Source organism: Eriocheir sinensis, chromosome 4, assembly GCF_024679095.1.
Source record: "Eriocheir sinensis breed Jianghai 21 chromosome 4, ASM2467909v1, whole genome shotgun sequence".
Lineage (NCBI taxonomy): Eukaryota > Metazoa > Arthropoda > Malacostraca > Decapoda > Varunidae > Eriocheir > Eriocheir sinensis.
In genome coordinates, this window is record NC_066512.1 from 26,673,229 (window position 1) to 26,699,070 (window position 25,842).

Below are 25,842 nucleotides of genomic sequence, written 5' to 3' on the forward strand. Positions count from 1 at the left end.
TAATTGCAGAAGAGAGCTGAAGATGAGATTGGTAAGACATTCAAAGGCAACTACTGTATCTCAAGAGGTGTATTATAGAGACACAATGTTACCAGACCATGTACCCCACTACGCTACCAGGCTAAATACTCCCGGACTTGCGGTATGTGCCTCTAACGACATACAAAACTGTGGTGGCAATTCATAGCACCCTCATAGTTAGTTATTTCAACAAATAGAAATATGCAAAATACTTTATTGACAGTTGCATTTATTAACAACAAATTACAAAAGATAAAGACATTACACCACTTAAATCTTACTGTTGGTCAAGCAGACAGAGAGAGAGAGAGAGAGAGAAAAAAAATGTAGATGAGAGTAAGAGAGCACAGTGAGAACAGGAGACGGGACAGTGCGGCAAGGAAGGAGGGAGTACAGTCCTCAGAGTGATCCAGTGGGAGTCCGCAAAACACAACATGGCGCACGGCAACCCAACAACACCTCGGTAGCAACGCAATCATTACAATGTGACTGGAATGAAGCAGCTCGTTCTGAAGCATCCGCCAACCAAGGAAGATAAAGGGAGTGATGGATGGATGGGTCTTTTTTTCATCTAATTGATTACTGCTGCCCTTGTCTAAGTGGGGTGGAACAAGACATAACTGCAAAGTAGCTCCATCTTCTCCAACCATTACACTGATGTACCACAATTACTCTTGTTTAGTTTATATCTTTGGATGATTTCTATTCTTTATTTTCTTTTTATTGTTCTTTATTTTCTTTAGTTTAGTTTAGGTCATTATTTACTTGGATATTAGTTTTGAAGGGTGTTTTACTACTACTACTACTACTATTACTACAGCTGCTACTACTACTACTACTACTACTACTACTTTTCAGGGATGTTCAATTTACTCCCAAATCCCAAGCCTTAAGTCCTGGGAATCACCTTTCACATAGGTATTTCAGTATATAAACCCTTCTCCTTCCTGACATACTCTTTATGTAGCATTATAGATGAATTTGTGATCTAGACTTTTGAAGAATAACACAATCTCTTTCATTAAATTACATAATATCACATGCTATTTAGAAACAACCTGTCTCTATGTACAACTGTGAGATAAAAAAAAGGCAGAAAAATAAACTGAATGAATAAATAAACAAAAGACAAAACAAAGTCTGTGAATGTATCGAACGCAACAAAACCTTCTGTCACCTTATCAAGTCCAACAAATGGGAGGAAGAGGAGGACAAGGAGGAGGAGGAGGAGGAGGGGGCATGACAGAAGGAAAGGAGGAAGTGACACCAGCAGCAGCAGCACCAACAAGTCTTCCTCCACATCCGTCTTCCTCACCCGTCCAGCCCCAGCTCAGCCGCTACTCCCTCGCCGCCCCCACACGGTCACGAGGAATCAGCCGCAGTTCCGAGCCATGCTTCAGGAAGACACTGCCTGTTTGGGGAAGATAGGAAGATGTGGGCATTAGTGAAGAGATGGAGGACGGAAGACCAATAAAAGTATCATTAATTTTAAAAGAGGACAGGAGAGAAGAGGCAATTAGTGTGGGAGAGACGGAGAAAGGAAAAGCCTTAAAGTATCAAGTACAGAAGAGGACAGGAGAGGCGGGCAGTGGTGTGTAGGAGAGAAGGGACCTTTAGTGTGTGGCTGGGAGAGATGGAGGAGAGATATTTTATTAAGTATGGAAAAGGACAGAAGGAGAGTGGTGAGTAGAAGAGATGAGGACATTAGTGACCAATCAACATCAGTGACAAGTGTATGTGATTGACTGTCTTTCTATTTATTTTTTAACATTGTATTAGTGTTCATCAACAATAATGTGGCTGATTTATCTTTCTGACCAGTATTCCAAGATGTGGCGAGAAGGTTTTGTTGATTTTTTTATACCTCTTTTCATAAATGAGTTTGTAATATGTTGACTCCATTCTGTGAAAAATCTAACTCTTCCAACTAATGGTCCCAAAAATGGAATTAAAAACCCAAACAAACCACAGGACTGTAAATAAATACTAGCATGGTTTTTAAAAAGTCTGGCGTGAATGATACAGGTTGAGCTGCCAAGGGTTAGTACAGTTACAAAAAATTATCAACGGAGGAGGAGGAAGTAGAGTTCGTAAGTGTGTCTATCTTACCGGCGTTCTGGCTGGGGTTGATGCCGATGCCGTCGTCAGTGATGATGGCAGATGTGGCGGGTGGGACCTTGAATTCCTCAGCGGCGAATTTGAGAACTGCGGTGAAGGGAGTGTTCTCGGGCACATTGAGTCTGCAAAACACGTACAATGTGCTACAGCGTGGGACAAAGTGAAGGTGCGACATTGGACTCACAGAAAAATAACCACAGGGGGCGACAAAGTGAAGGCGCGACACTGGACTCACAGAAAGAAGACTACAGGGGGCGACAAAGTGAAGGAGCGACACTGGACTCACAGAAAGAAGACTACAGGGGGCAATAAAGAGGAGGTGTGGAACTGGACTCACAGAAAAATAACTACATGAGGCAATAAAGTGGAGGTGTGGAACTGGGCTCACAGAAAGATAAATACATGAGGCAACACAGAGAGGGAGAGTCCATTATTATCATTGTTATTATAAAAGATGAATCAGGTAGAGAGGGAGGAGCGTGGACACTATAAGCCGCCTGTTCAGCATCCCCGAAACACCTGAGACCCTGAGAAAGAGGAAATGACAGAGAAGGTAATGAGAAAAGTAGAAAGGGGATGAATGAGGAAAGAGGAGCATCTGTGTTAGTATTATTTTAAGAGATAAATAAAATAAAGAGAGAGGAGTGCGGACACTATAAGCTCCCTGTTCAGTTGCTCCCAAACACCTGAGATGCAGAGAAAGAGAACATGAAAGGGAAAGCAATGAGATATGTAGAAAGAGTATGAGATAATATACTAGATTATAAAAGTGGAGGGACAGAAGTAGAGCAACAAATACAGTATCCCAAAACACACGAAGGGAGGCAATGCTATGGTCGACACATACATAAGATAGTGTTCAGTACATAAGTATGGCATGGCTTCTCATATGTCAATGGATCAGTGTCCTCTAACCCAAGAAATATTAGTATTATAAGTCTACTGGGTAAAGTTCTGTCGCTACCATTGACGTAACAGCATTATATAAATTAAATATACATGCATTTTTCTATTTTTTTATTTGTGTTGTGTTAGACGGTGGCAGTATTTAAAGAGTAGCTCCCCCCAAATGAATCATCTATGTATGTATAGTCACTGCCGACCTTAGGACCGTAGCATAAATATAGTTACACCACATAAGAAATGTCAACTATCGTCTATATATATATTTTACCGCAATCTGGAAGTGTTGTTATATTTCTGCCATACAAATCTGACTGACTCAATTTAGTGCCATGTATATTAAGTTCCACTGCTGTCTAAGGGTCGGTCATCAAAACTATTACTCAGACTGAAAAGGCCACTACTATAATACAAAGTTCATGGATTGTACTTCTTACTTTATCTCAGCACAAGAAACCTACCAATTCTGTGACATGATTATAGTGATCATGGGCTGCTACATATGGGAAAAGGCTACATGAGAGGGCTTTGCTTATAGTGGCATGTTTTCTGCTACACATGGCCATTATAGGATGCTACACATGGGAACATTTCATAAGAAGGGTTTTAGTGATAGTGGCATTCAACACAGCACACAGGAAACCCATGAGAGGGGGCATGGCATTCAACACAGCACACAGGAAAAGGATGAGATGGGGCATGGCATTCAACACAGCACACAGGAAAAGAATGAGATGGGGCATGGCATTCAACACAGCACACAGGAAAAGAATGAGATGGGGCATGGCATTCAACACAGCACACAGGAAAAGAATGAGATGGGGCATGGCATTCAACACAGCACACAGGAAAAGGATGAGATGGGGCATGGCATTCAACACAGCACACAGGAAAAGGATGAGAGGGGGCATGGCATTCAACACAGCACACAGGAAAAGAATGAGAGGGGGCATGGCATTCAACACAGCACACAGGAAAAGAATGAGAGGGGGCATGGCATTCAACACAGCACACAGGAAAAGAATGAGAGGGGGCATGGCATTCAACACAGCACACAGGAAAAGGATGAGATGGGGCATGGCATTCAACACAGCACACAGGAAAAGGATGAGATGGGGCATGGCATTCAACACAGCACACAGGAAAAACATGAGATGGGGCATGGCATTCAACACAGCACACAGGAAAAGAATGAGAGGGGGCATGGCATTCAACACAGCACACAGGAAAAGAATGAGAGGGGGCATGGCATTCAACACAGCACACAGGAAAAGAATGAGAGGGGGCATGGCATTCAACACAGCACACAGGAAAAACATGAGAGGGGGCATGGCATTCAACACAGCACACAGGAAAAGAATGAGAGGGGGCATGGCATTCAACACAGCACACAGGAAAAGGATGAGAGGGGGCATGGCATTCAGCACAGCACACAGGTGATCATCAAGCAGGTTGGTGTCAGTACCCACATAAACACTTGGAAAGAAATGATCAGCCTTATACTGGTAGCTTGTAAAGGCAATCTGCTGGTCTCGTGACTGACTATCTCAATCTTCAATGTCTTCTATCAAGGGAACTACATGTCTTTTATTCACCGCTAGCATGCAGAGGGACAAAGAAATGTGCATCTGTAACCTCTGTGTCTTGGGAATTAATAAACTATGTCAAAGGAGGTAGACAAAAGTTACATAGTACTAGAAACTTGCACTGGCTCCTAAAAAAAAAAAAAAAAAAAAATAAAATAAATAAAAAATCTATGTATAAAAAAGAAGTATATTTCAAAGTAAGATCAACTACATATCTTCCCCCGTTTTTTGTCTTCCTCTTAACTCTCCTTTATTATATCTCTTTTTCCACTTCCTTGTCCTTCCCTCCTCCATGATTCTGTTCCTTTCCTTGATCCCTTCTAGGCACTCAAGTGATAACCAGCAGACTTTACCAAGGGGGAATAAAGCTGTCTTACTAATGCTTTGCTCTGGGCATAACTTTAACGAGCTGGACCTACAATCAAGCAAACACGCACAGGCACCTCTGCAGAGGGACTGAAGACACTTGGAATAGTCTCCACATCCTCAGGCAAGATTAATACCACAATGGAATGACTACCTTTATTGCTTCCTGAATTTCTTATTTAATCAGTAAACAAATAAACAACGTAAAGGTATATTTTTTCTTCCACGAAATTCTTGAATCAGGGTAAATCAATATTCACATTTGTACTTACCTACGTCATAATGCCGAGTATAAAACACACTACTCCTTTGCTCCTCCAACTTTGCAATATTCAGTCCTATATTTACTAGTAAAACAATATAACACATTATCCTATGCTATAAAAGGTCATTAAAAGAGGATAAACTATGCATTATCAATTAGTACATCACCGACAGGCTTTGGAAAAGGAAAATTTTGTTTACAGTTCCTTTCCTTAAATTCATTACAAAAGCCCAAAATTAATAAACACTGATAATAATTACTCATTTCCCTTTTATGTTTTCATGTCACTGGCGCTGGGTGTGAGTGGCATGCTGGAAGCTTTAGTCTGCCTCACAATGTCCCCCCACACTGCGCTCCCATCCAGCATCCTCCAGCCCTCCACCGCCTCCTCCACACGCGCACCCATTTTCTTGTGGCTGCTCAGAACAGCGTATGTCCTCACCAGGTCCTCCCACTTGAGCACCAAGGGGCCACAAGGACACCAGCGGCACTCATCTCTATCATAGCGTGGCTCCAGATTGCGTGCTTCTCTGTGGACACACTCCAAGACTGCCATGACAAGCTGTGGGTGATTGGCCAGAGCCTTGGACAAATGGTGGGGTGCAAGGGAGCACAGGCAGCCTAGCACACGCCTGTACTGTCGGTGCTGGGGGGAGGCCACCACCCCTCGCACCCAATGCACCACTGCTGGGCCCACCTTGATGCCCACATCCTCCCCCTCCAGCAGGGCAGCCTTGATGCCAGCCTGCAGTGAGGCCGGGGAGTGAGCCACCTTGGCCAGGCACAGCCCCACCTGTTCCGGGTCTTCGTTGTGTGCTGCCTCCATCATGAGCCTCACTCTAAGCCTCAAATCGATGCTGCTGTGCTGAGACTTTGTCAGTAGTGTCAGCAGGGTCTTGGCATGCTGCTGCTGCTGCTGTACTGTAAATTCTGCACGTTTGGCAAAGTCTACCCCATGGGCTCTCTGAGACACTGTCAGAATATGTTCCTGCACATTGTTCTCAAGCAACTGATTTTGCAGCAGGAGTTTCAACAAGATGTGCCTGGCCTTCAGCAAGTCTCGAAAGTTTGCAATGTGCTGGCTCTGTCTGATCAGCGTAGCGAGAGCTTTCTGCATACTGCCCCTGTGCCTGAGGTGGGCGACGGCCCTCTCACAATACTGTGCCCAGGACAAGGCCCGATCCACCCCTTCCTTGGTCCAGTGGGTGTGGCTTGTTGCTCCAGGCAACACTGTGTACAGGAAGTACATCAGGTGGCCCATCACCTCCTGCCATGACTGATTAGAACTCTTCATGGTGCTGCTCGAATTATGGACAAACAAGCCTAGGCTGGGGGCACAAAACGTATCCCTTTAAGTTGTGAGTCTGCTGAAAAACACTGGCACTTTCATTCAGAAAGCCATTCCCTCTTCCTTATGCCTGACTGTTCCACTAGACACTGGCCATCTTACAGGGGACGTCCACCCTTCCTCACAGGGAGACACTCACTGGGTTTGACAGGCTACTGGGACAGTCCCATGTACAAGGAGCTTCATGATGTACTATGCCATATGCACCACTAGGCTGGCCAGTGGCCTGCCTGGTAGAGCTGGTGTGAGAACAGTTCCCTTGCTGGGCTAAAACCCTTGGCTTTTCTCACTCAGCTGCCATCGGCTCTCATCTGCAGAAAGAGGGAGGGAGGCAGCTTTAGTCCTTGCTCTACACTGGTGGGGTGCAGCGTCCTTCTGGCTTTGCAGTCCAACACAATGGCCAGTGTCTCTCAGTACAATGCTTCAGGCAGTCTTTGCCACACCAGCACCCTGGACACATTTGTATCTGCATTAAAAACAGTTTGCTTTCTCCAAACAGAGCTTAATATGTCTGGTCCCACCATGTGCACCCCTCCCCCCTTTTTTGTAATAAGGCACACACGAGAGGCTGTACATATTTGTGTAATAGATAAAATGCATAGAGACAACTAAAATAAAAAATTATATTATCTGTAAGAGAACCAGCTCACTACCTTGGCTGTCTGCCATACCCACCAAGCTGAAAATACAGCTGTCACATCTACATTCTTTCCACAGTCAAAGGCCAAACACCGGTGGGGTTTTTTTTTTTTTTCTTTTTTTTTTACGTCTCCGCCTATTGCACCAGTAGGCTTGGTTGAGGGGCCTGGATGGTATTCGGCCCCAGCCCGTCATGGCGCAGGCAAGTGTTTATAGTGGTGCCATCTTCATTATCATTGCAACTTGCACATTCTTCCCACACAGTATCCCTTTGGACAGGATTCTGGCTTGTTTTTATGTATTTCTTTTTCAACATAACTGCAAGTGTTCCTTTCAGCAGTACAGAGAACACTGCAACAGGTATCTCTTTGAAGTAGGTATCTCTTTATGAAGGATATGCAAAGAGTATGCAAAGTCTTGTGACTTTGTGCTGGGTGCAGATCCATACTTTTAATATGCTTTAAGCCATCCCCATCACCAGGTTCTGATGTTGGTTAGCTAATTCTCTTTACCCAATCATAGCATGAGTAAAATGAAGGAAAATATGATTAAATTTCCATCCGGATACACTACTTAGTAATCAGGAACCATTTCCAAGAAAGTACTTCACTAAATCTTATTCATCAGCTACTTTTTCCTCTCCTCTTCTACTGCACCACCACCACCACCACCACTGCCACTATTATCACTACCCCCACCACCCCTTATCACCACCACCACCACTATCACTACCCCCAATACCATCAACCTCTACCACCACCACCACCACCACCAGACTGAAGGACAGCAACTCACACTTTGTAGGGCAGCTTGGGGTCAGAGGTGAGGGTGATCTTGAAGGTGACTTTGGATCTGAAAAACAATGGTGCAGTCAACATTAGCAAGCTTTCAACTTACCCCTCAAGGATATAATATTGTATAGAAGACAAGAATATGTATTTTCCTATGCCACAAAAGATGGTAAGTGTTGACTGTGATTATTGGTACAGTTCAAGAGGGATGCTGCAACATACACTGGACTGGTAAATAGGTGCCGTGCATGAGAATAACTGTTCACACATTGCAATGGAGTTACTTTCTTTAAAGCGAGCTCTGGCTGGAGGACCACACTGCACTCCCTGGTTGATACTGAAAGACAGACTTTTTGCCTAAATGCCATCTTATTGTGGCATGCTGGGGTGTGGAAATAAATAGAACAAGTTCCACGATAAGTCATGCTACAGACTACCAGCTGTGGACAAGATACAGGGACTGAAAGGAAAGAAAATAACACGAAAATGCTGAGGGCAGAGGCGGCCAACCTGTCAAGTAGTTGGCCAGCCACTGCCCTCAGCGTTCTTGTATTATTTCCCTCCTTTCAGTCCCTGTATCTTCTCCACAGGTGGTAGTCTGTGGTATGACTTATAAGGGAACTTGTTCTGTTTATTTCCAAAGAAACAGAAAAAAAGGTGTTACACGACTTTTACTGCCCACGTCTGTAACACCACATTAACGCTAACTTCTGAAACGATCATTATGGAGGAATTTTAATGGAACTCTACAATGTAAATCAACTATAAATACCAAAAAAGAGAGTCACTAAGCCAAGGAAACAGACAAAAAGGTGTTACATGACTTTTACTGCCCACGTCTGTAACACCATAATAACGCTAACTTCTGAAACGATCATTATGGAGGCATTTTAATGGTGTAACACCACATTAACGCTAACTTCTGAAACGATCATTATGGAGGCATTTTAATGGAACGCTGCAATGTAAATCAACTATAAATACCAAAAAGAGTCACTAAGCCATGGAAACAGACAAAAAAGGTGTTACATGACTTTTACTGCCCACGTCTGTAACACCATAATAACGCTAACTTCTGAAACGATCATTATGGAGGAATTTTAATGGAACGCTGCAATGTAAATCAACTATAAATACCAAAAAAGAGAGTCACTAAGCCAAGGAAACAAAAAAAAAAGTGTTACATGACTTTTACTGCCCACGTCTGTAACACCACATTAACGCTAACTTCTGAAACGATCATTATGGAGGAATTTTAATGGAACGCTGCAATGTAAATCAACTATAAATACCAAAAAAGAGAGTCACTAAGCCATGGAAACAAAAAGAGGGACAATGGAGGGAAAGTTTGCCCCCAGCTGGTGAGTGACAGAAGGAAGGGAACCAAATATTTCTCCTCTATTACCAAACTGACAGACTTAAGACACGAGGGAATGGTGTAGAGATATATACTATGCAATCCAGATACAGAGGAACACGTTTAAAGGTCTCGGTAGCAAAGATATAGGAGAAAAATAGGGAATTCTTACGTCATGGTGTCCGGGCCAGCTGTTGTTTACCTCCTCCACGTGGACGCCGCCGCCCGCCGCCAGAGGGCCGCCACATCCTCACGGCGCGGGAGATTTAAAATAGATATCCGGATTTTCAAAAAGACCTGTGATTTCTATAGTCTGTTTTGTGATCCAAGTGATAGTTTTACCCGGCGTCTGCATCTTGTAAGGGAAAATCACCCATGAAAACTTGATTAATCTTCTCTGCATGGCCTAGGGAAGTGATTGTAATGGGTGCCCGATACGTGAAAAAAAATGATAAAAACCGACCTAATCTCCTTTTTTGGTTTTTGGAAATAGTTGATGTGTGAGGTGGAAATGTCTGAGAGTACCGACCCAGCACTTCAGTTTCCATTTGAAGTCTCTTGTAGAAGTTGCTGGGATTTCCATAGACTGTTTTGTGATTCTAGTGATAGTTTTACTCGACCTGAACTGAAAAAAAAAAAAAATAAATAAATAAAATAAAATAAAAAGTGTGGCCTTCGGAAATAGTCGTAATGAAAGCCTGATACGTTTAAAGAATATGGACCTAATATCTGGGTTTTGTGTGTATTTATCTAGTTTAGAGAAGTTAGATCATTAGGAATCCCACGGAACTTATTGGTGAGTCTATCTAGTTTTAATATAAAGGGCCTGAGCTATACTCTTTTGTTCCCGTCTCCATATCTATAATTGCCCAATCTCTCCTTAACCCTGTAGCTGCGGGGGTCATGTTTCTAAGGTTAGGTTAGGTTAAAGGCCCGTCTAAGTAAAATAATGAGAATCACCACTCAGGCAAACCATTTCATAATATATATATCAACACATGTGTGATCAGTTTATGTATCATCTATTTTTTGGGGGTTTATATCATGGCAAAAATGTGGCCCGACGCTGGTACACGGTAAAGCCACAAATTTGGCCCGTCGCTGCTGCTGGGTTAAACTGTTTGACACTTTGCCATCACAACATCCTCCCTTGATACATTCCCTGCATTTACCACTATATACAGAAAGCTGAATTTGACATTATTTAAGCACCTTCCTTTCATCAACTTCATACTGTTTCCTCTTAGTTGTCTTGCTCCTTGCTCTCTTGTTAATAGCAGATGTGTGGGTGTTGCACCTATTTTCCTATACTCATGGATGGTTTCCAGAGCAAGATCTAAAATTTTCCTCTCTCTCGGACTCTTCTGCTCTTGGTGTGTTCATGGTGGGGCAGAAAATGTTGGCAGCAAAGTCTTCCTGCAATGCATTCCCCCCTTCCTTCCCAGAATTTATTGTTATGGTCTTGAATGAAACTATTTCCTTATCTAAACTACTTCACTGCAGCAGATCTCAGTGCAAACGATTCCTTTCTTGGTGTTGTATTGGCCAGCTTCGGCTAATAATCTAGAAATATTCCGTTTTTTTGTCTTAATAGAATGAATGAAATAAGTGATACTTTGACCATATATCAGATGCATGAAATAAGAATTTACTTTCATTAGCTTGCCTGGGCTGAAAGTGACCCCATTTGCCTGCTACTATAGCTACTTACTATAACCAAGGGGATGCCCATAGAGTTTGTGGCTTGAGCAAGTCGATAGATCCTGCCAGGAGGTACTCAGGACGGAAAGAAGGCCTGCATGGAGACTTGCCCAGAGGGACCCCCGAACCTGGCATCTTAGGGTGGGTTAGGTGATGCTCCCTCCAGCGAATACCCCCACTGATTGATTGATCAGTTGATAGCTATATCATTCCTTTCTCCTTCCCTCTTCCAATACTCTTCTCCATGCCTCCTTTCCTTTCCTCACAAGCACTTCTAAATTTCTCCAATAGCTACATTCGTCATTTCTCTTTCCCTTCTTCAATACTCCTCTTTATGCCCCTCCCCTTTCCTCATAAGCACTTCTAAATTTCTCCAACATTCAAGCTTGAACCCCTGCACAGTTATCTCACAAGAACTCAGAAAAGATATACATTCAATGAAAACTTTCCTGTCAATCAGATATCTGCTAGACCCATGAAGAAAAAGAACATGGTATTTTTGACATCTCAACCAATCATACACTAGCAAAATCCTGAACCTTGAAGCCTTCTTGATCAAAACTTACTATGGTATGTTATGAGTGGCCTTTATTAGTAAGTCCTATCTCCTAAGAGCGAACCATCCCCACAATACAGCACCACAGATGAGCACAGCAATGGAGGAAGTCTAGGAAAGGGTCACATCGCTGGTTTTTAGAATAGTTTAAGATTGAGGGTGAGAGTCAGAAAGAACTGGAGTATGTAGAGATGAAAAGTGCAAGACAGGAGAGAGTAATGTGCTATGGTCACTGACTTACGGAGGTCCTCGGGAGCAAGTGTGAATAGAGATACAAAGTCACAAACACAAAAGACAGATTGACAGATGAACATATCCTTGTGCATATAAACTCTTGTTTCTTTTTCAGATCAATAACAAAATAATGTGAAAACATAACTATGGTGGGTGAACATCCTTGTAGCCAGGTGCCACTTTTTACCAAACATTCAAGACTTTCCATCATGATAAAAGAAAGAAAACTCTTACTTCAGTTTTAAAAAGCAACCATTTACATTTTTTACATTTCTTACACACAAAAAAAATACATAACTTACTTTTTTATAACTTATTTTCTTACTTTAATTTGTACAAAAATATCTATGTTTTAGATTATTAATAAAGAATACAATCATACTCACAGTGGGATAATGAAAAAAATACACATTATAAATGAAGAAAAAATAAATACATGATAAACACCAAGCGTTATATAATTACTATGAGAGTTGTTGGTTAGGAGTGGTGCTGCGCCTAGCCAACTAAACATCATCAGTCGAGTCAAATATGTGCTAAGTGTAACAATCATGTACCTTTTATTTCCAAATAGTCAAGCAAATATGATAGAAAATACAGGAACTCTTTTACTTCTGCAGTACCCGGCTGCACTGTTAAGAGTAAACAAGGAAACTCTCCCATGACTGGATCAAGAGTGATGAAATCGCATGAACAGCATGAAGCACAAGCACCAATGACATCCTTCCTCTAAAGCCTTCACAGTCTTCAGTAACACTTTACCTGACAACACATCTCTGCTTCGAGATGAATCAGTCATTTCCCCATACAACAAAGAAGTGTGTAAGACACCTGGTGAGCAGTCTTGTGGTGTCTCCATGTGTAGTGCGGCGACTATGCCTGATGAACGAGCCTCCCATAACCCACTTAAGCCAGTGGGGTACCTCTTTGGCCGACTCGGTAAGGAGTGGCTCTCCCGTCACGCTGGTCGCGGGTTCAATCCCAGCCCAGGCAGCCGGCGAATACCCTCTCATGGTCTTGATTAATTTCTCATGTGTTTCGATACACGCAGAGGACGTGTTGGAAAATAGAGGGAATAGGAAAAGAAAATCCCAGGGCATGACACATGCCCTTAGTATTAAAGGAATAAAGTAGATGGTATGGGAAATGCTGACTGGGTGTGGGACTCATTTGTAAACATAAGATGCATGAACTGTACAAAATTAAGATCAATTGATGTATTTTGTTGTACGCTTAATCATTACTGCAATTAATATAATCAATGTAATGATATATCCTTCTCATTACATCTCAATACTGCCATAATCAAGTCAATACATGTTTAGAGATTTCAAAACCAAGTTACAAAGGAGTCACTATACTGTGCCATTTTCCTGAATGACAAGCGAGTTTGCAATGAATGTGGTGCTCTTCATAAACTGTGAACATGTCAGATAGATGTGTTAGAGTAAGAGGAGGAGGTAGATTAAAGATGGTCACACAGAACTTGAACGTTTGCCCAGCACCTCGGACAGAGTGGCCTGCCTCTTGGAGCTGTTTCTGCTACTGGGTCCTGCCTGCTGCTGCAGAGGGCTGGAAGGCCTCTTTCTCCGTCTCAAGGCATACTCGTCTTCTGAACCCTTGGTGCGTAACACCTGAAAAAAGTTGTACTGGTTATTCGTAATGGTGATAGGGAGAAAATGCAGAGTGCAAATTATGATTTTGGTGACTGTGAAAACCAAAAACAAGTATTACCATCTTTGCTGTGTTGAGTTCCTCCTGCAATGCTTCAGCCAGGAGGCGGTCCTGCAGCTCCTGCTGTAGCTGGGCCTCGGCACGCTTCTGCTCTGCCAACAGAGCTGCCAAGGAGTCCTGAAGGGGAACATGGCATGTGCAAAAGGTCCAGTTTATTTTGTTTTTATGGAAAAGGAGGAAAAAGATATCACAAGATTCTTTTCTGAAACATGATGCTGAATATAAACTCTATAGTTTCTCTTTCAGATCAATAATAAAATAATGTGAAAACATAACTATAGTGGGTGAACATCCTTGTAACTAAGTGCCAATAAGGAAAACATCCATACCTTGTCACTCTCCCACTTCAACAGGAAGGAAAGGTCCTCTTCAGGTGGGTTGTTGTTGCTTATTTCACTCCTCTGCACTGGCTCTTCTTCCTCATTCTCGCTTGCACTGTCTCCATCTGTAAGTGCTCTAGAGGATCCCTGGCTCCCTTTGTTCCTGGTGGGGCTACGAATGGTAGTAACACAGAAGCTGTCAATGTCTGGGCTGAACTGTGGGTCACAGCAAGCCTGCCTGCCCTTGGAGCTCTCTCCTGAATGTGATGGACTTGAGTGGCACTGCCCTATGATGTTCTCCTTGCCTCCTGCGACCTGGCGGCGGGAGGATGCCTCGTCACTCTCTGGAAGGGAAAGGAAGATTACCTGAATGTAATAAATAATTTTCAAGTGTTTAAGTGTAAAGTAGATCATATGAAGAGAGCAGGAAAGAGCAGGTGTTAAAGGAAGAATACAAGACAAAGTAGGATAAAAAAATCCACAGAAACATTAACTCACCTGACTCAGATCCATTGCTGGGGAAACGCTTCAAGGTGGCTTCTCTGAGGTGAGGCGAAGATGAGGGTTCCCCGGGCAGGATGGTGTTGGTGTCTGGCCATGGAGGGAAAGGATTTACATAAATTTACATATACTTACATAGATATACAGACCACACTGACCCTATGGTCCAGACTAGGTGTTCTATTCTTAAACCTAAGTGAAATTATATTAAATCAACTGCCACCTAGACTTTTCATTTCTACCTTATTAAATATTAAGTTGAAGGAAGGAGAGGGACATGGAAGGTTGATATATGTGTGTGGGCATGTAACGTGTGTATATACCTACTTATGATACACAAACAAAATATGAGCATTATTATTAGTATGTATAAACTTGCTTGTGTGTGTGTGTGTGTGTGTGTATTGAAATGAGTTAAGGGGATTAATTAGGCAATGTTGATAATTAACTGATAATAAAAAATAAAAATAATAAAATAAATAGAAATCTCCTGAGCTACTGTGTGTTCGCCATCTGGTCTCTTTACCAGCTTGTCCAGGAAGGGAGAGGGGAGCTATTGACTGCTGTGTCCTCTGAATGCTGATGAATTGTTTATTGAGTCTTAAGAGTGTTTTATATCTGGCCTGCCACTCTGGGAAAAAAATCAACTCCTAAACATCTCCAAGAGCTCTGCCAATTATCTGTGTCAAAAATAATTGTGGGTGCTTTCATCTGGGGGAAAAAAAAAGTAATAGAAAAAGTGGTTTGATTTAGAATAATTGGTGTTTTTTCTGTACATAAAAGTTCATTATTCACCTGATGAGCCGAGAACGCTGGCCGAGGCCTGGGAGCGGTGTCCACGGCTCACACCCTTCTGACCTGTGGAGAATTCACAACATTTCTCGCTCAGTAACAATAAAAAAAGATTAAATAAATAAATAAATAAAAAGAGACAGAGATAGAGAAAATTGATCCACTGCGGTGACTCTTAACAGGGACAACTCTAAAGATGTTATGAAAAACTGGAAAGTTAAGCCCATTGATAATGTAAATAAACTAATAAATAAATAGATAAAAATACATATTTATCAATGAATTCAATAAAACATAGTAACTGGAGTTTTAATATACAGAAATAGCATTCCTACATGTAAATAAAACCTCTCAAAAACAGTTCTTTCATCAACACTGTAATGACTAATGACACTTGGCAAGAAGACGCTAAGAGAGCCCACCTAGGAACAGATCCATGGGCCCCTTCTGAGAGGCTGTGGGTGTTTTGGATGCTCCAGCTCCCTTACTCTTGGACACAACCTGCGGTGACCTGCTCTCAGCTCTCTGTGGATGAAGGGAGAGTGGCGGTGAAGGCCCAGCATGGTGAGCCAGGAGCGGTGAGGTGAGGTGAAAGGCCAGAAGCTGTTTTTCTTGTGTGTGTGTGTGTGTAAAGGAGGCAGTTTAAGGACAAAATATAAATGAGAAAAAAAGCCCACTAATCACTACCCCTATAGAGAGCACAGATGTGTGGCCAAAGGGAGAGTTTAAGGTTGAAGAAGTGAGGGCTAGAACAATTGAGGAGTCCAAAGGAGAAGGAGCGTACAGGACAGAGCCATTTTTTCTAGTTTGCACAAGAAAAGGAACTCTACACATTGCAGGCAGAACAAGAAACAAGTTGCAAGGGAAAGACAACCTTGTATTTTGTGTACTGAGGGTTACTCTTTCTGTTGCAATTTATATCTTGTTCTTCCTCGGATGTGTAGCCTACCTTTCCTAGTGCAAACAAGAAGAAACTGTCTCTCTCTCTTATACCCCTTCTCTGCATGGCCCAATTGGGTTGTATTTGTGGTCTGTGTTATGAAGGACAGTTTAGAGACAAAGCGAGAAGTGAGCCTAAGATGGTTTGGGCATTGACAGACATGAAGAATATGTTGGGAGGAGGATGCTGAGGATGGAGGTGCCACGGTGGAGAAGTGGAAGGCCAAAGGGGGAGATTCATGGATACCACAGAGGAGGACATGAAAGGAGTGACAGACGATTGAGAGGGGGACAGAGTTGATGCACTGTGGTGATCAATAACATGAAAAAGTTGATTGATTGGTGTGGGCAATCATGACACCCCAACTACAGTGGTTATAAGGTGCCAAGGACAAGCCGAAAGATGTCATGATTGACTGAAAAGTTAAGGCTACTAAATTGTAAAGGAAAAGGAAAAGGACGGGATTCATAATGCTAAACAAATGTGAATGAAAAAGAAAAATATGCATGACTTGTAAAATCACCAATGGGCAGCTAATATCAAGAGGACAAAGTATGAAACCTTAGGATGATCTGATAAGATATAAGGAAATTAAAACCTTTTCAAAACAGCGATTAGAAAGTAAAATGCAAAGCCAATGTTGTATGCGTTAAAAGTATATACCAGTTTAAATATTCATCTGATAAAAACTAGGAGTTTGAATACAGAACATCACTAGCCCGAGTCAATCCCATTAATGAAAAAAATAAGTAAGAATGAATGGTTGCAAACACAAAATTTACCTCTAGCTATATGTGTTAAAAGTATATATAAGTGTAAACATTCACATGATGAAAAAAAAAGGGTTTAAATACAGAACATCACTAGCCTGAGTCAATCCCATGCATGATAAAAGTAAGAAAGAACGAATGGGTGCAAACACTACTTTACCTCTAGCTGCCTTGCCAGGTCCTCATCCTGTAGACAAATCTCATCCAGCTCCTTCTGCCGTGTCTCCATTTGGGCCACATCTCTCTTCTGCCAGTGAGGTGTGTGTGTGTATTTACCACCCTTTGCACTCTTTCTGACTTGTGTGCTGTATGTGTGCTTTTTGTCAGGTGAGGTGAGCATGCAACAGCCACATACTCTGGTCTTGGCCTTATCACCAGTGTGTGTGTGTGTGTGTGTGTGTGTGTGTGTGTGTGTGTGTATGTGTGTGTGTGTGTGTGTGTGTGTATGACTGCACATTCATGCTTGGTTTTGCACATAAAGGCATGCACAAAAGCAAACAGAAGATAGTCAATTAAAAAAGCCAATTAACTCAAGTGATATACAAACACTTAATGAAATGCAAAGGAAAATAAATTATAAAACCCACTTGTGAACTCAACCTTATCACTCTTTACTATAAAAAAAAGTAAAGTAGAAATATATGCAAAATTAACATTGCCACTTGTAGAAAAAATATACATAGCTATACGACTACAAAACACTCACAGCTGAACTCCATCCAACTCTCAGTACAGGAAATTTTTACACACCTTGAGCTCGATCGCCAACAGGAAGTCCTCCAGCGCCAGGTGTTCCTGCTGCTGCTCCTCCTCCTCCCGGCGCTTCCTCTCTTCCTCCTGCGCCACACACACACCAAAGTAATGTTGAACCAAGGCTATGATGATCTTATCTAAACCATTAGGGACTGTTTTATCCTGCCATGTTTTGTATTATTTTCCTTACTTTATTGTCACTGTCTCATTATTCCTATCCTTGTATCTTTTTTTTATAGCAAGGGAGGCAGGGCAAGGGCAATAAACAAAAAACAACACAAAAAGCCTGCTAGACGCTGCTCCAACAAAAGAAAATAGAATGAGAGGCCAGAAAAGAAGTCAATTTTGGGTGGAGGTGTCTTGATATTCTCCTCTTCAAAGGGACTCTGTCAATTTTTTATTTTCTCTTGATGCCCCTTCATGGATCTTACTACTACTACAACAACAAAAACTATTACTACTACAATAAAAACTACTACTACTACTATTACTACTACTACTATAATAACAATATAGTATTCATCTGTACTCCTTCCATACTCCAGTCACATCTCTCATTTCCATACCTGGAGTTCCTGAATTAACTTTATGGAAGCAACCTCCTCCTTGGTCTTCCTCTGCCTGGCCTCCTGAGTCTCCTGCTCTATGAGGGTCTCGTACTCCTGCCGGATCTCCCCCGGCTGGCTGACGCGCTGCTGGGGGAGGTTGGAGAAGATGCCTGCCATTGGTGTGTGGAGAGAAAGAATGGGATGTTAGGGAGACTATGACAAGACTATCCATTCTAAATACTGCATAGGGGGACACAAAGCCTTAGAAACAGTAAAAGGATATAAAAAAATTGAGATGTCTGTTATTGGAATGTGAAGTGAGAATGGGATGTTAGGGGGACTCAGGGCAAGACTATTCATTCTAAACAGTGCAAAAAGTTGGTGAATAAGACATTAGAAGCCTAAGAAATAGTAAACAGATAAAAAATAAATAAGGAAAGTAAAACAATAAATAATCTAACATGCTGCGTACCTATACGATCAATCACTCAGTAAGGGCACATGCCATATAAATTGCATAAAGTATAAAATATAAAAAAGATATAAAAGTAACAAAACACAGACTGACTTTAACAAGAGCAAAAATTTACAGAATAAATCATGTCATGCTGAGTATGAAATCAATCAATCAATAGGGAAATATGTAGTATAAAATGTACAAAATAGCATAAAGTATAGAAAAATAAGTATAAAATTGTACAAAAATATACTATATACGCTATAGCTGCACATGGCCTCAGTGCTCATCTCCCATCATATTAGCCATTCTAAAAGGAGCACACACTGTAGAAAAATCCACCCCTCACCTGAGTCATCCTCCAGGCCAGCAAGCCGAGCCTCGAGTTGGGCAGGGAAGTGGTTCTTGATGGCCCTCCAGAGCTTGGCGTCCACCAGTGTCTTGGTCTTCGTGTTCTTCCTTACCCACACACTGATCCTGAAGAACGGTGAGTGTGCGGTGAGTAGTGATGAGGGAGGGAGGGACAAACACACACACACAGGAGAAGGATGAACGTCAGGGATGAGATAGCATATGATTGTCAAGAGTGGGAGACTCATAGCCTGTCCAACCTCATAAGGGATAATATGGACATTAAATAAGAAGAAAAAGAAGAAAAAGAAGAGAAGGAAGATAAAGAAAAATATGAAGAAGAAAAAGAAGACACGCACACACATACCTGGTGCGACACATGGGGCAGGCAAGGGAGGTGATGGACACATGCTCCTGGAAGCACTGGAGACAGAGGGAATGGTGGCAGGGGAGGGTGACGGGCTCCAGCAGCAGAGACAAGCAGATGGGGCAGGTGACGTCTTCCAGCGATGGGGCCGCCGCTGGGTCTGCCTTGCCTGCCTTGGCCCCAGCCATGAGGTGCAGGATGACCCTCACCTGACAGGAAAGGACTTGACTTCTGGGCTAAACCTGTGCAGGAGCAGGTCCATTACTAAGATTCAAAGACAGAAGGGTAAGAAAATGGTCAAGGGGCATTTATGTATATCCACATATTTACCAATGCTGGGAATTAATCACACAATTAAGAGCAGTGTCCCTTTCCTCACACACATCTCTAACACACTGCCGTCAATATAAGGTTCACAAGAAACAATGTAACTTATGAACAACCTCTCCTGCTACCACTACTCCCCACACTCCTCTATTCAAAGTGACAGTGGGTGTGTAGCTGTCATGAACACATCCCTTGCTGGTGAAGAATAAGTGCCAAATATTACCTTTATTATCCCTTCCTGTGTGTTTCTTTTTCTTCCATGTGATAGTTGTTTTGGTAAAGATTGGTTATATTAATGCAACCATGTCTCACTTCCTACCTCTTTCTGCTGGCAGGCATATCTTTTACTAACCTTCAAACCTCTGGGATAATGGTTACTTTGATGGAAAAGCTGCAATGAGTTTTTAAGTGGAAAATAATAATAGAAAACGAAATTATCCGTCCGCTCGGCCTGCTACATGAGTGCTTTGAGGATATAAAAATGGTGTGAGTCTGGAAGCACACAGCCACCCACTCGATAACAAACTCCCTCAGCCTTTCTCACTCAGTCTGCTCTTGTTTTTTTGTAGATCAATAGTTCATTTGAGTGCTCCGAGGCGTCTTTCAGGAAATAAATACCAAATAAAACACCCAGCCGCCCACTCATCCCCGTCGATTACAACCTCTCTCAGCCTTTATCTCTCCCCCCCGAGCACCTGGCAATGTCTCGGCAGGTTAATTGTTAGTAGAGTACCTTATTTTATTGCCTTGCACTCACCTGGCTATTTAAAGTACGTCAAGGCCACGGTTATCACAGCAGAAGGCCGCCCGTCACTTCCTGTCTCGTCTTGTTGTGTTAGGCGGCCGCTGCGTTCATGCCTGCACCTCCTCCACCTTATCACAGCTCCACACACATGCTTATATTCACCTATTCCACCCATTTCAACCCACTAATATATACTCTAAGTCAAAATGTTCCTATTCCATACCTCTCCCGTCAAATTCAAATCCATATTCACACTGGGGGTATTGTTAACTAAGATTGCATTCACTATTCTCGATGTATTGAAACACCAGAAATTATTTGGAGGGCAATCCGAGGTAGAAATGATATTGTAGTTGTGATCGTGTGGTATTTAGGTCTTGGTTTAATTCCCATTCGAATTTCGTTTTGGCGCCAAACTTACGTAAATAAAATGTCTGCGGGCAAGAGAGACACATGAGCCTCGATCGTTCCCATGCTCCCAACACAACATTCAAGGAGGAAACTCAATAATACAAGCTTGTGTGAATGATTATGAAAGAATAAAGTGAAGCAAATAATGAATGAAGGTGGATCAGAGCCTTGTCTACCATTGTTATTACCTTGAACTACGCAGACCCTGTAGCTAGGTTATATTGTGCCAAGGTCCGTGCAGGTCATATAAAGTCTTTTCACACCTGTAGCAACGTTTGTGAATAAAAAAAAGTATATGAAATTAGTCGTGATGAATGGAATGGCGGATGTGGTCTTGAATCTTTGAAGTGGGTTAGTGGCAAGGAGGTTAGTGGGTAGTGAGGGCGGGCAAGTTTCTAACAACCGGTTGACATCTGGGAGGAGGAACTTGAGAGAGCGGACAGTACGTGTGCTCTGAGTAAGCCGCAAGGGCCTCATTTCGGCTTTACTATGAGCATGGACTATATGAGCCTATGAAAGTTGGAAAGTTTCGTTTAGTCGGCGCAAGATCTGTGGTCATATGCCGGAGAGAGACAGAAGGGGAAGGAATTATAGGAGAAGGGAACAGATCCCAGGAGACGGGCCACAACCCCCGATTAATACCTGGTACCCATTCACTGCTGGGTGGACAGGGGCGTAGGGTATCGGAAAATGCGCCCAAATTTTTCCACTCCGCCCTGGAATCGAACCCGGGCTCTCTTGATTGTGAGCCGAGTGTGCTAACCACTGCACCACGAAGCCCCCCCTATGAGCTAAAGAGGGGAGGCGCAGCGCAGCCAGGAAAGAGGGGGGGGAGGTAATGGGGCCCGAGGGAGACATGAAGGCCCGCCCCCCTTTGAAATTTTGTGGTAATAAAACATCATCAGGAAGAAGAGTGAATTCAGCTATGCCTCAACGCGTATGATGAAATGCAGTGTGCTTTACATTTCTCTTGGTTAGTTATTCTGCCCCCTTCTTCTATCCCCTCCCCCTTGAACTATATTCCTAGATGTGCCCATGAAGATATACATTTCGGGGTTTATCACACCCATATTGATAAGGCATTGGTGGAGATTGTGTGTTAATTAAGTCTCTTTCTCTTGGTTAGTTGTTCTCCCCCCTTCTCCCATCCCCCCCCTGAACTATATTTCTAGATGATTGATTGATTGATTGATAGTTTATTGTTGCAGGTAATGCCCGTGAGGATTATAAACATCTCGGGGCTTACACACCCACTTTTGATAAGGCATTGGTGGAGATTGTGTGTTAATTAAGATTTCCATGTTGGGTAGTTTTATGAACCTGTTTATAGCGGCAAGGCTTCTGCACCAGGAACGTGACAGGAACTCATGGGAACCAGATTACTATGCCCGCCTCCTCTCCTTAGGGTGAATTGAAACGTTTTGTGCTTCCATTACGTCTATTTTCCATGGCCACAGGGAAGATTAACCGTGTTTTAACCTATTTATAATGACGAGGCTTCTGCACCATTCACGTGAAAGGACCTCAAACTCATGGGAACCCGATTACTATACTCGACTCCTTTCCTTAGGGTGAATTTAAACGTTTTGTGCTTCCATTACGTCTGTTTTCCAAGGTCACAGGGAAGATTAACCGTGTTTTCATTGGTGATTTTTCGCTTCAAGGTGGAGAAGTCGTAAGCAATTTCTACGCGAGGCTTTTGAAAGTGGGCGAAAGCGTCTGAGAATACAGGTTTAAAACAGGAACGCATGAGTGTAAAGCCTCAATTAAAGATCTTGCGTCCATTCATCCATACGTTAAGCATAAGAGGACGATAATGTGGAAATCGTGCGTGTCGTCATCACTGATTTCTAACTATATGATAACAGTGGCCGTCATGCGTACACCGTCTCCCTCCTCACCCACGGTTGCCAGATTATCGTACTCAGAGTATCGTATTTACCGGCTTCTGACTCATAACTATTACCAAGAAACACCAATAATTAACCATTTTAACAATAGATATACATGAAGTTAGTTATTGGGGTGAAGGAGACAGTTTTGAGGTCGGAAATCGGCAAACACAAGAGGCTGAGTACGGCAATCTGGCATCGTTACAGGGCCTTGCCGCCGTCAAAGGTCCTTCAGGCACCGGTCACCAATATACTGTCACCTGTCACCTGCTCACCTGGTTTGCTTTGAGACTTTCTTCCTTCCTTCCTTCACGTTACTTTCACTTGCGTTGACAGTGCTACTTGAGTTATGCAAGCTGGGTCAGTTTTTTACGGGTTTTATTTAGTGTTTTGGCTGTGTCACATTACAGATTGCAGGAAATATTAGACCAGTACTTTTTATTATTTTCTGCTTTTTGTGTAGGTTTCTGGGTGTTTCCTCTTACTGGAAAAAAAATAAACAACCACATATTTCTTTTCTTTTCTTTTATTCTTTTCTTCCTTTAGGTCTTTGGCAGTCTCCTAGCTCTTACCGAAAAATGATGCAAGGACATTTATTTTATTTTATTTTCGTTTTTTGTTCTTGTTTTTCGGGTTGTATGTAGTCATTGTTAGGTATGTAGACAGTGCGTATATTTGTGAAAGCCTTTTCTTCCTCTAATGCTCGCCTTGTTCTCCATGTAAAGATGCCGCATTCCAGGGCAACTAAGCCTGACTCAAGTGACCACCTCTAATAGTAAGTCCTGTCCAGCAAAGAGAGCGAAAAATAATATTTGGAGTACTCCATTTACTACGATTCCCCAACGAGGCACGGTCTCTCTCTCTCTCTCTCTCTCTCTCTCTCTCTCTCTCTCTCTCTCTCTCTCATCAGTTTCCCGCCTCCGTCACCGTCGCCTTCACTCAGCCTCCCCTTCAGGGATATAATTGCCCTCCTTCAGACAAGCTTCTGGTCACGGCTAATCCACCAGTTCACGGCATGGGGCAGGGCACGTCACATCACAAAATGAACGCGGCTCTGAGCCTGCAGAGGGGATCCTGCATTAACATCCCCATTGATTACATATTTGTTAAAAGGAAATACGGTCAGTCACTCGGTGGGACATAACAAGCACCAGACAAAACTCCTGGTACACAACGTAACTGAAGCCACACCCGCTGGTCCTCAATGCTTGTGTCCACTTTTATGGCATATTGTGATAAATCATTCCTCGTGCACCATAACCACTGGACCACCACGATGGGGTGACACCTTATTGTTACTGTTGCAGCAACTCTATCCTGGGAGACATTCTCTCACCTCATTCACACACTGTATCACATTTCATCAGAAAATCCTCCACACATTGATTTTATAATTCTGATCCCGCTCCATTTATGTTCCATGATACTAGTTCAAGAGAATGTGGGTATACATGACGCTGTGGTCGTCCTAAAAAACGTCAAACTCCACTTGCTTGTCACCTTACATTCCTTATACAGCTGGTTCCCACGAGTGTTCAGGTAAATGTTGCAACCCCCCCCCCCCCCCCACACACACACACATGTACTATAATTTCGAAGAACATACTTCCAAGGAGCCGATACGCATGAGTTTTTTTTAAATTTTTTTTTTAGATAGTATGTATTTTTCATTACTTTCTTCAACTCTCTCTCTCTCTCTCTCTCTCTCTCTCTCTCTCTCTCTCTCTCTCTCTCTCTCTCTCTCTCTCTCTCTCTCTCTCTCTCTCTCTCTCTCTCTCCTTTCACTCCATACTCCGTTTTTCGCACCCTGGAGACAATGTAGATATTATCAAACCTTTTTTTTCCTGTCATTATATCGCAGTACGCTTGTCATTTTTTTCCTTTCTTGTTTTTTTACGTTTACTGGGTATGAATTTGCCGTTGTTTTGCTTCTCGGTTCAATGGCGCTCTTGCTCACTTCTTACATTGTTTTTTTTTTTCTTTCCTTTCTTCTTTCTTTTCTTTCACGCTCGTTTTCACTTTTCAAATTTCCGGTCGAGCTCAGAATGTCATGGTATTACATTTTCTTTAGTGCATCGTTTTGGTTGGTATCGCTGTCCACTTGTTGCTCGTTATATGGATGGGTGGTGCTCTCTCTCTCTCTCTCTCTCTCTCTCTCTCTCTCTCTCTCTCTCTCTCTCTCTCTCTCTCTATTCGTCACATTTCCATCATTCTTTTCTTCTTTTGCTTATATTTCTATTTTTTTCCGCTTTATTTTCTTATATTTTCTTCTTCCTTTCTTCTTTTATTGTTTATTTTCTGTTCTGTTTTCTGCTTCTACCTTCCGTTTTATTTTTATTTTATTTTAATTCGTCTCTTTCACAAGTAAACTCTAGAACCGCCTTCATACCTTCATTTCTGCCTGTATATTTTCTCCTCCCTACGACTTGGACTCTTCCTCACTCACTCTTTCATTCCTTCTCCTCCTCCTCCACCTCCACCTCGACGCCACTATATGCCCCGAGAAGGAGGAGGAGGAGGAGCAGGAGGAGGCGAAAAATTGTGAAGTCGCTAAATTCCTGCGGTGTGGAGCGATGAACCAAAAAAACAAAACTAAAGAAAGAAAATAAAATAAAAACAAACAAAAGAAAGGAGGAGTGTGGGTCGGTGTATGGCGTGCGTGTGAAGCGATCTTGTGTGTGTGTGTGTGTGTGTGTGTGTGTGTGTGTGTGTGTGTTCGTTCGTTCATATGATCACGCCGTTCCGTGTCGTGATCGCACAGGTGAAAGCAATTCGATTCGTCTTCTCGCCCAGGTAACCACCGCAGGGCGTGGCGGGAGGAGGAGGGGGAGGGGGAGGAGGAATGGGAAGGAGAGGGGTGGTAGGGCGGAGAGGGGGAGAGGAGAGGGGGGGGGGTATCGTGGACGGGGTAGGATGACGAAGGTGAAGGAGAGAGGGAAAGAGAGGGGGCAGGGGAGAGGGTGAAGGGGAGTGGAGGGGTGCAGGAGGGGCGTGACCACGAATACACGTAGGAAGGATCCCCCCTCCTCCCCCTGACCAACGGCTCCAA

General features: G+C 42.8%; 3 protein-coding genes across 7 annotated transcripts; 1 reads left to right on the forward strand and 2 right to left on the reverse strand.

Annotated features, from left to right (window-relative positions):
- Positions 1-219: 219 nt before the first annotated feature.
- Positions 220-9,638, reverse strand: LOC126981219 (ubiquitin-fold modifier 1). 2 transcript variants are annotated; one of them, XM_050832051.1, is made up of 4 exons: positions 9,567-9,638; positions 8,042-8,098; positions 2,131-2,261; positions 220-1,432 (listed from the first exon to the last, which is right to left on the reverse strand). In XM_050832051.1, exons 1-4 carry the CDS (start codon positions 9,569-9,571, stop codon positions 1,359-1,361), a joined length of 267 nt encoding a protein of 88 aa, XP_050688008.1. In that variant the 5' UTR covers positions 9,572-9,638; the 3' UTR covers positions 220-1,358. The 2 variants fall into 2 exon arrangements, with proteins under 2 accessions (XP_050688008.1, XP_050687997.1); XM_050832040.1 differs by lacking the exons at positions 220-1,432; positions 2,131-2,261 and adding an exon at positions 5,131-6,918 and having other exon boundaries at positions 9,567-9,616.
- LOC126981220 (suprabasin-like) lies at positions 2,269-4,940 on the forward strand. Its single transcript, XM_050832067.1, has 2 exons — positions 2,269-4,725; positions 4,812-4,940. Exon 1 carries the CDS (start codon positions 3,585-3,587, stop codon positions 4,578-4,580), a length of 996 nt encoding a protein of 331 aa, XP_050688024.1. The 5' UTR covers positions 2,269-3,584; the 3' UTR covers positions 4,581-4,725; positions 4,812-4,940.
- A 2,330-nt stretch (positions 9,639-11,968) lies between the features above and the next one.
- Positions 11,969-20,647, reverse strand: LOC126981224 (E3 ubiquitin-protein ligase rnf168-like). 4 transcript variants are annotated; one of them, XM_050832081.1, is made up of 12 exons: positions 20,503-20,647; positions 19,419-19,660; positions 19,050-19,177; positions 18,262-18,413; positions 17,693-17,779; positions 17,103-17,189; positions 15,655-15,757; positions 15,236-15,298; positions 14,438-14,530; positions 13,949-14,283; positions 13,620-13,736; positions 11,969-13,519 (listed from the first exon to the last, which is right to left on the reverse strand). In XM_050832081.1, exons 2-12 carry the CDS (start codon positions 19,604-19,606, stop codon positions 13,361-13,363), a joined length of 1,512 nt encoding a protein of 503 aa, XP_050688038.1. In that variant the 5' UTR covers positions 19,607-19,660; positions 20,503-20,647; the 3' UTR covers positions 11,969-13,360. The 4 variants fall into 4 exon arrangements, with proteins under 4 accessions (XP_050688038.1, XP_050688044.1, XP_050688052.1 ...); XM_050832087.1 differs by having other exon boundaries at positions 19,419-19,682; positions 20,503-20,631; XM_050832095.1 differs by lacking the exon at positions 20,503-20,647 and adding an exon at positions 20,098-20,116 and having other exon boundaries at positions 19,419-19,682.
- Positions 20,648-25,842: the final 5,195 nt, after the last annotated feature.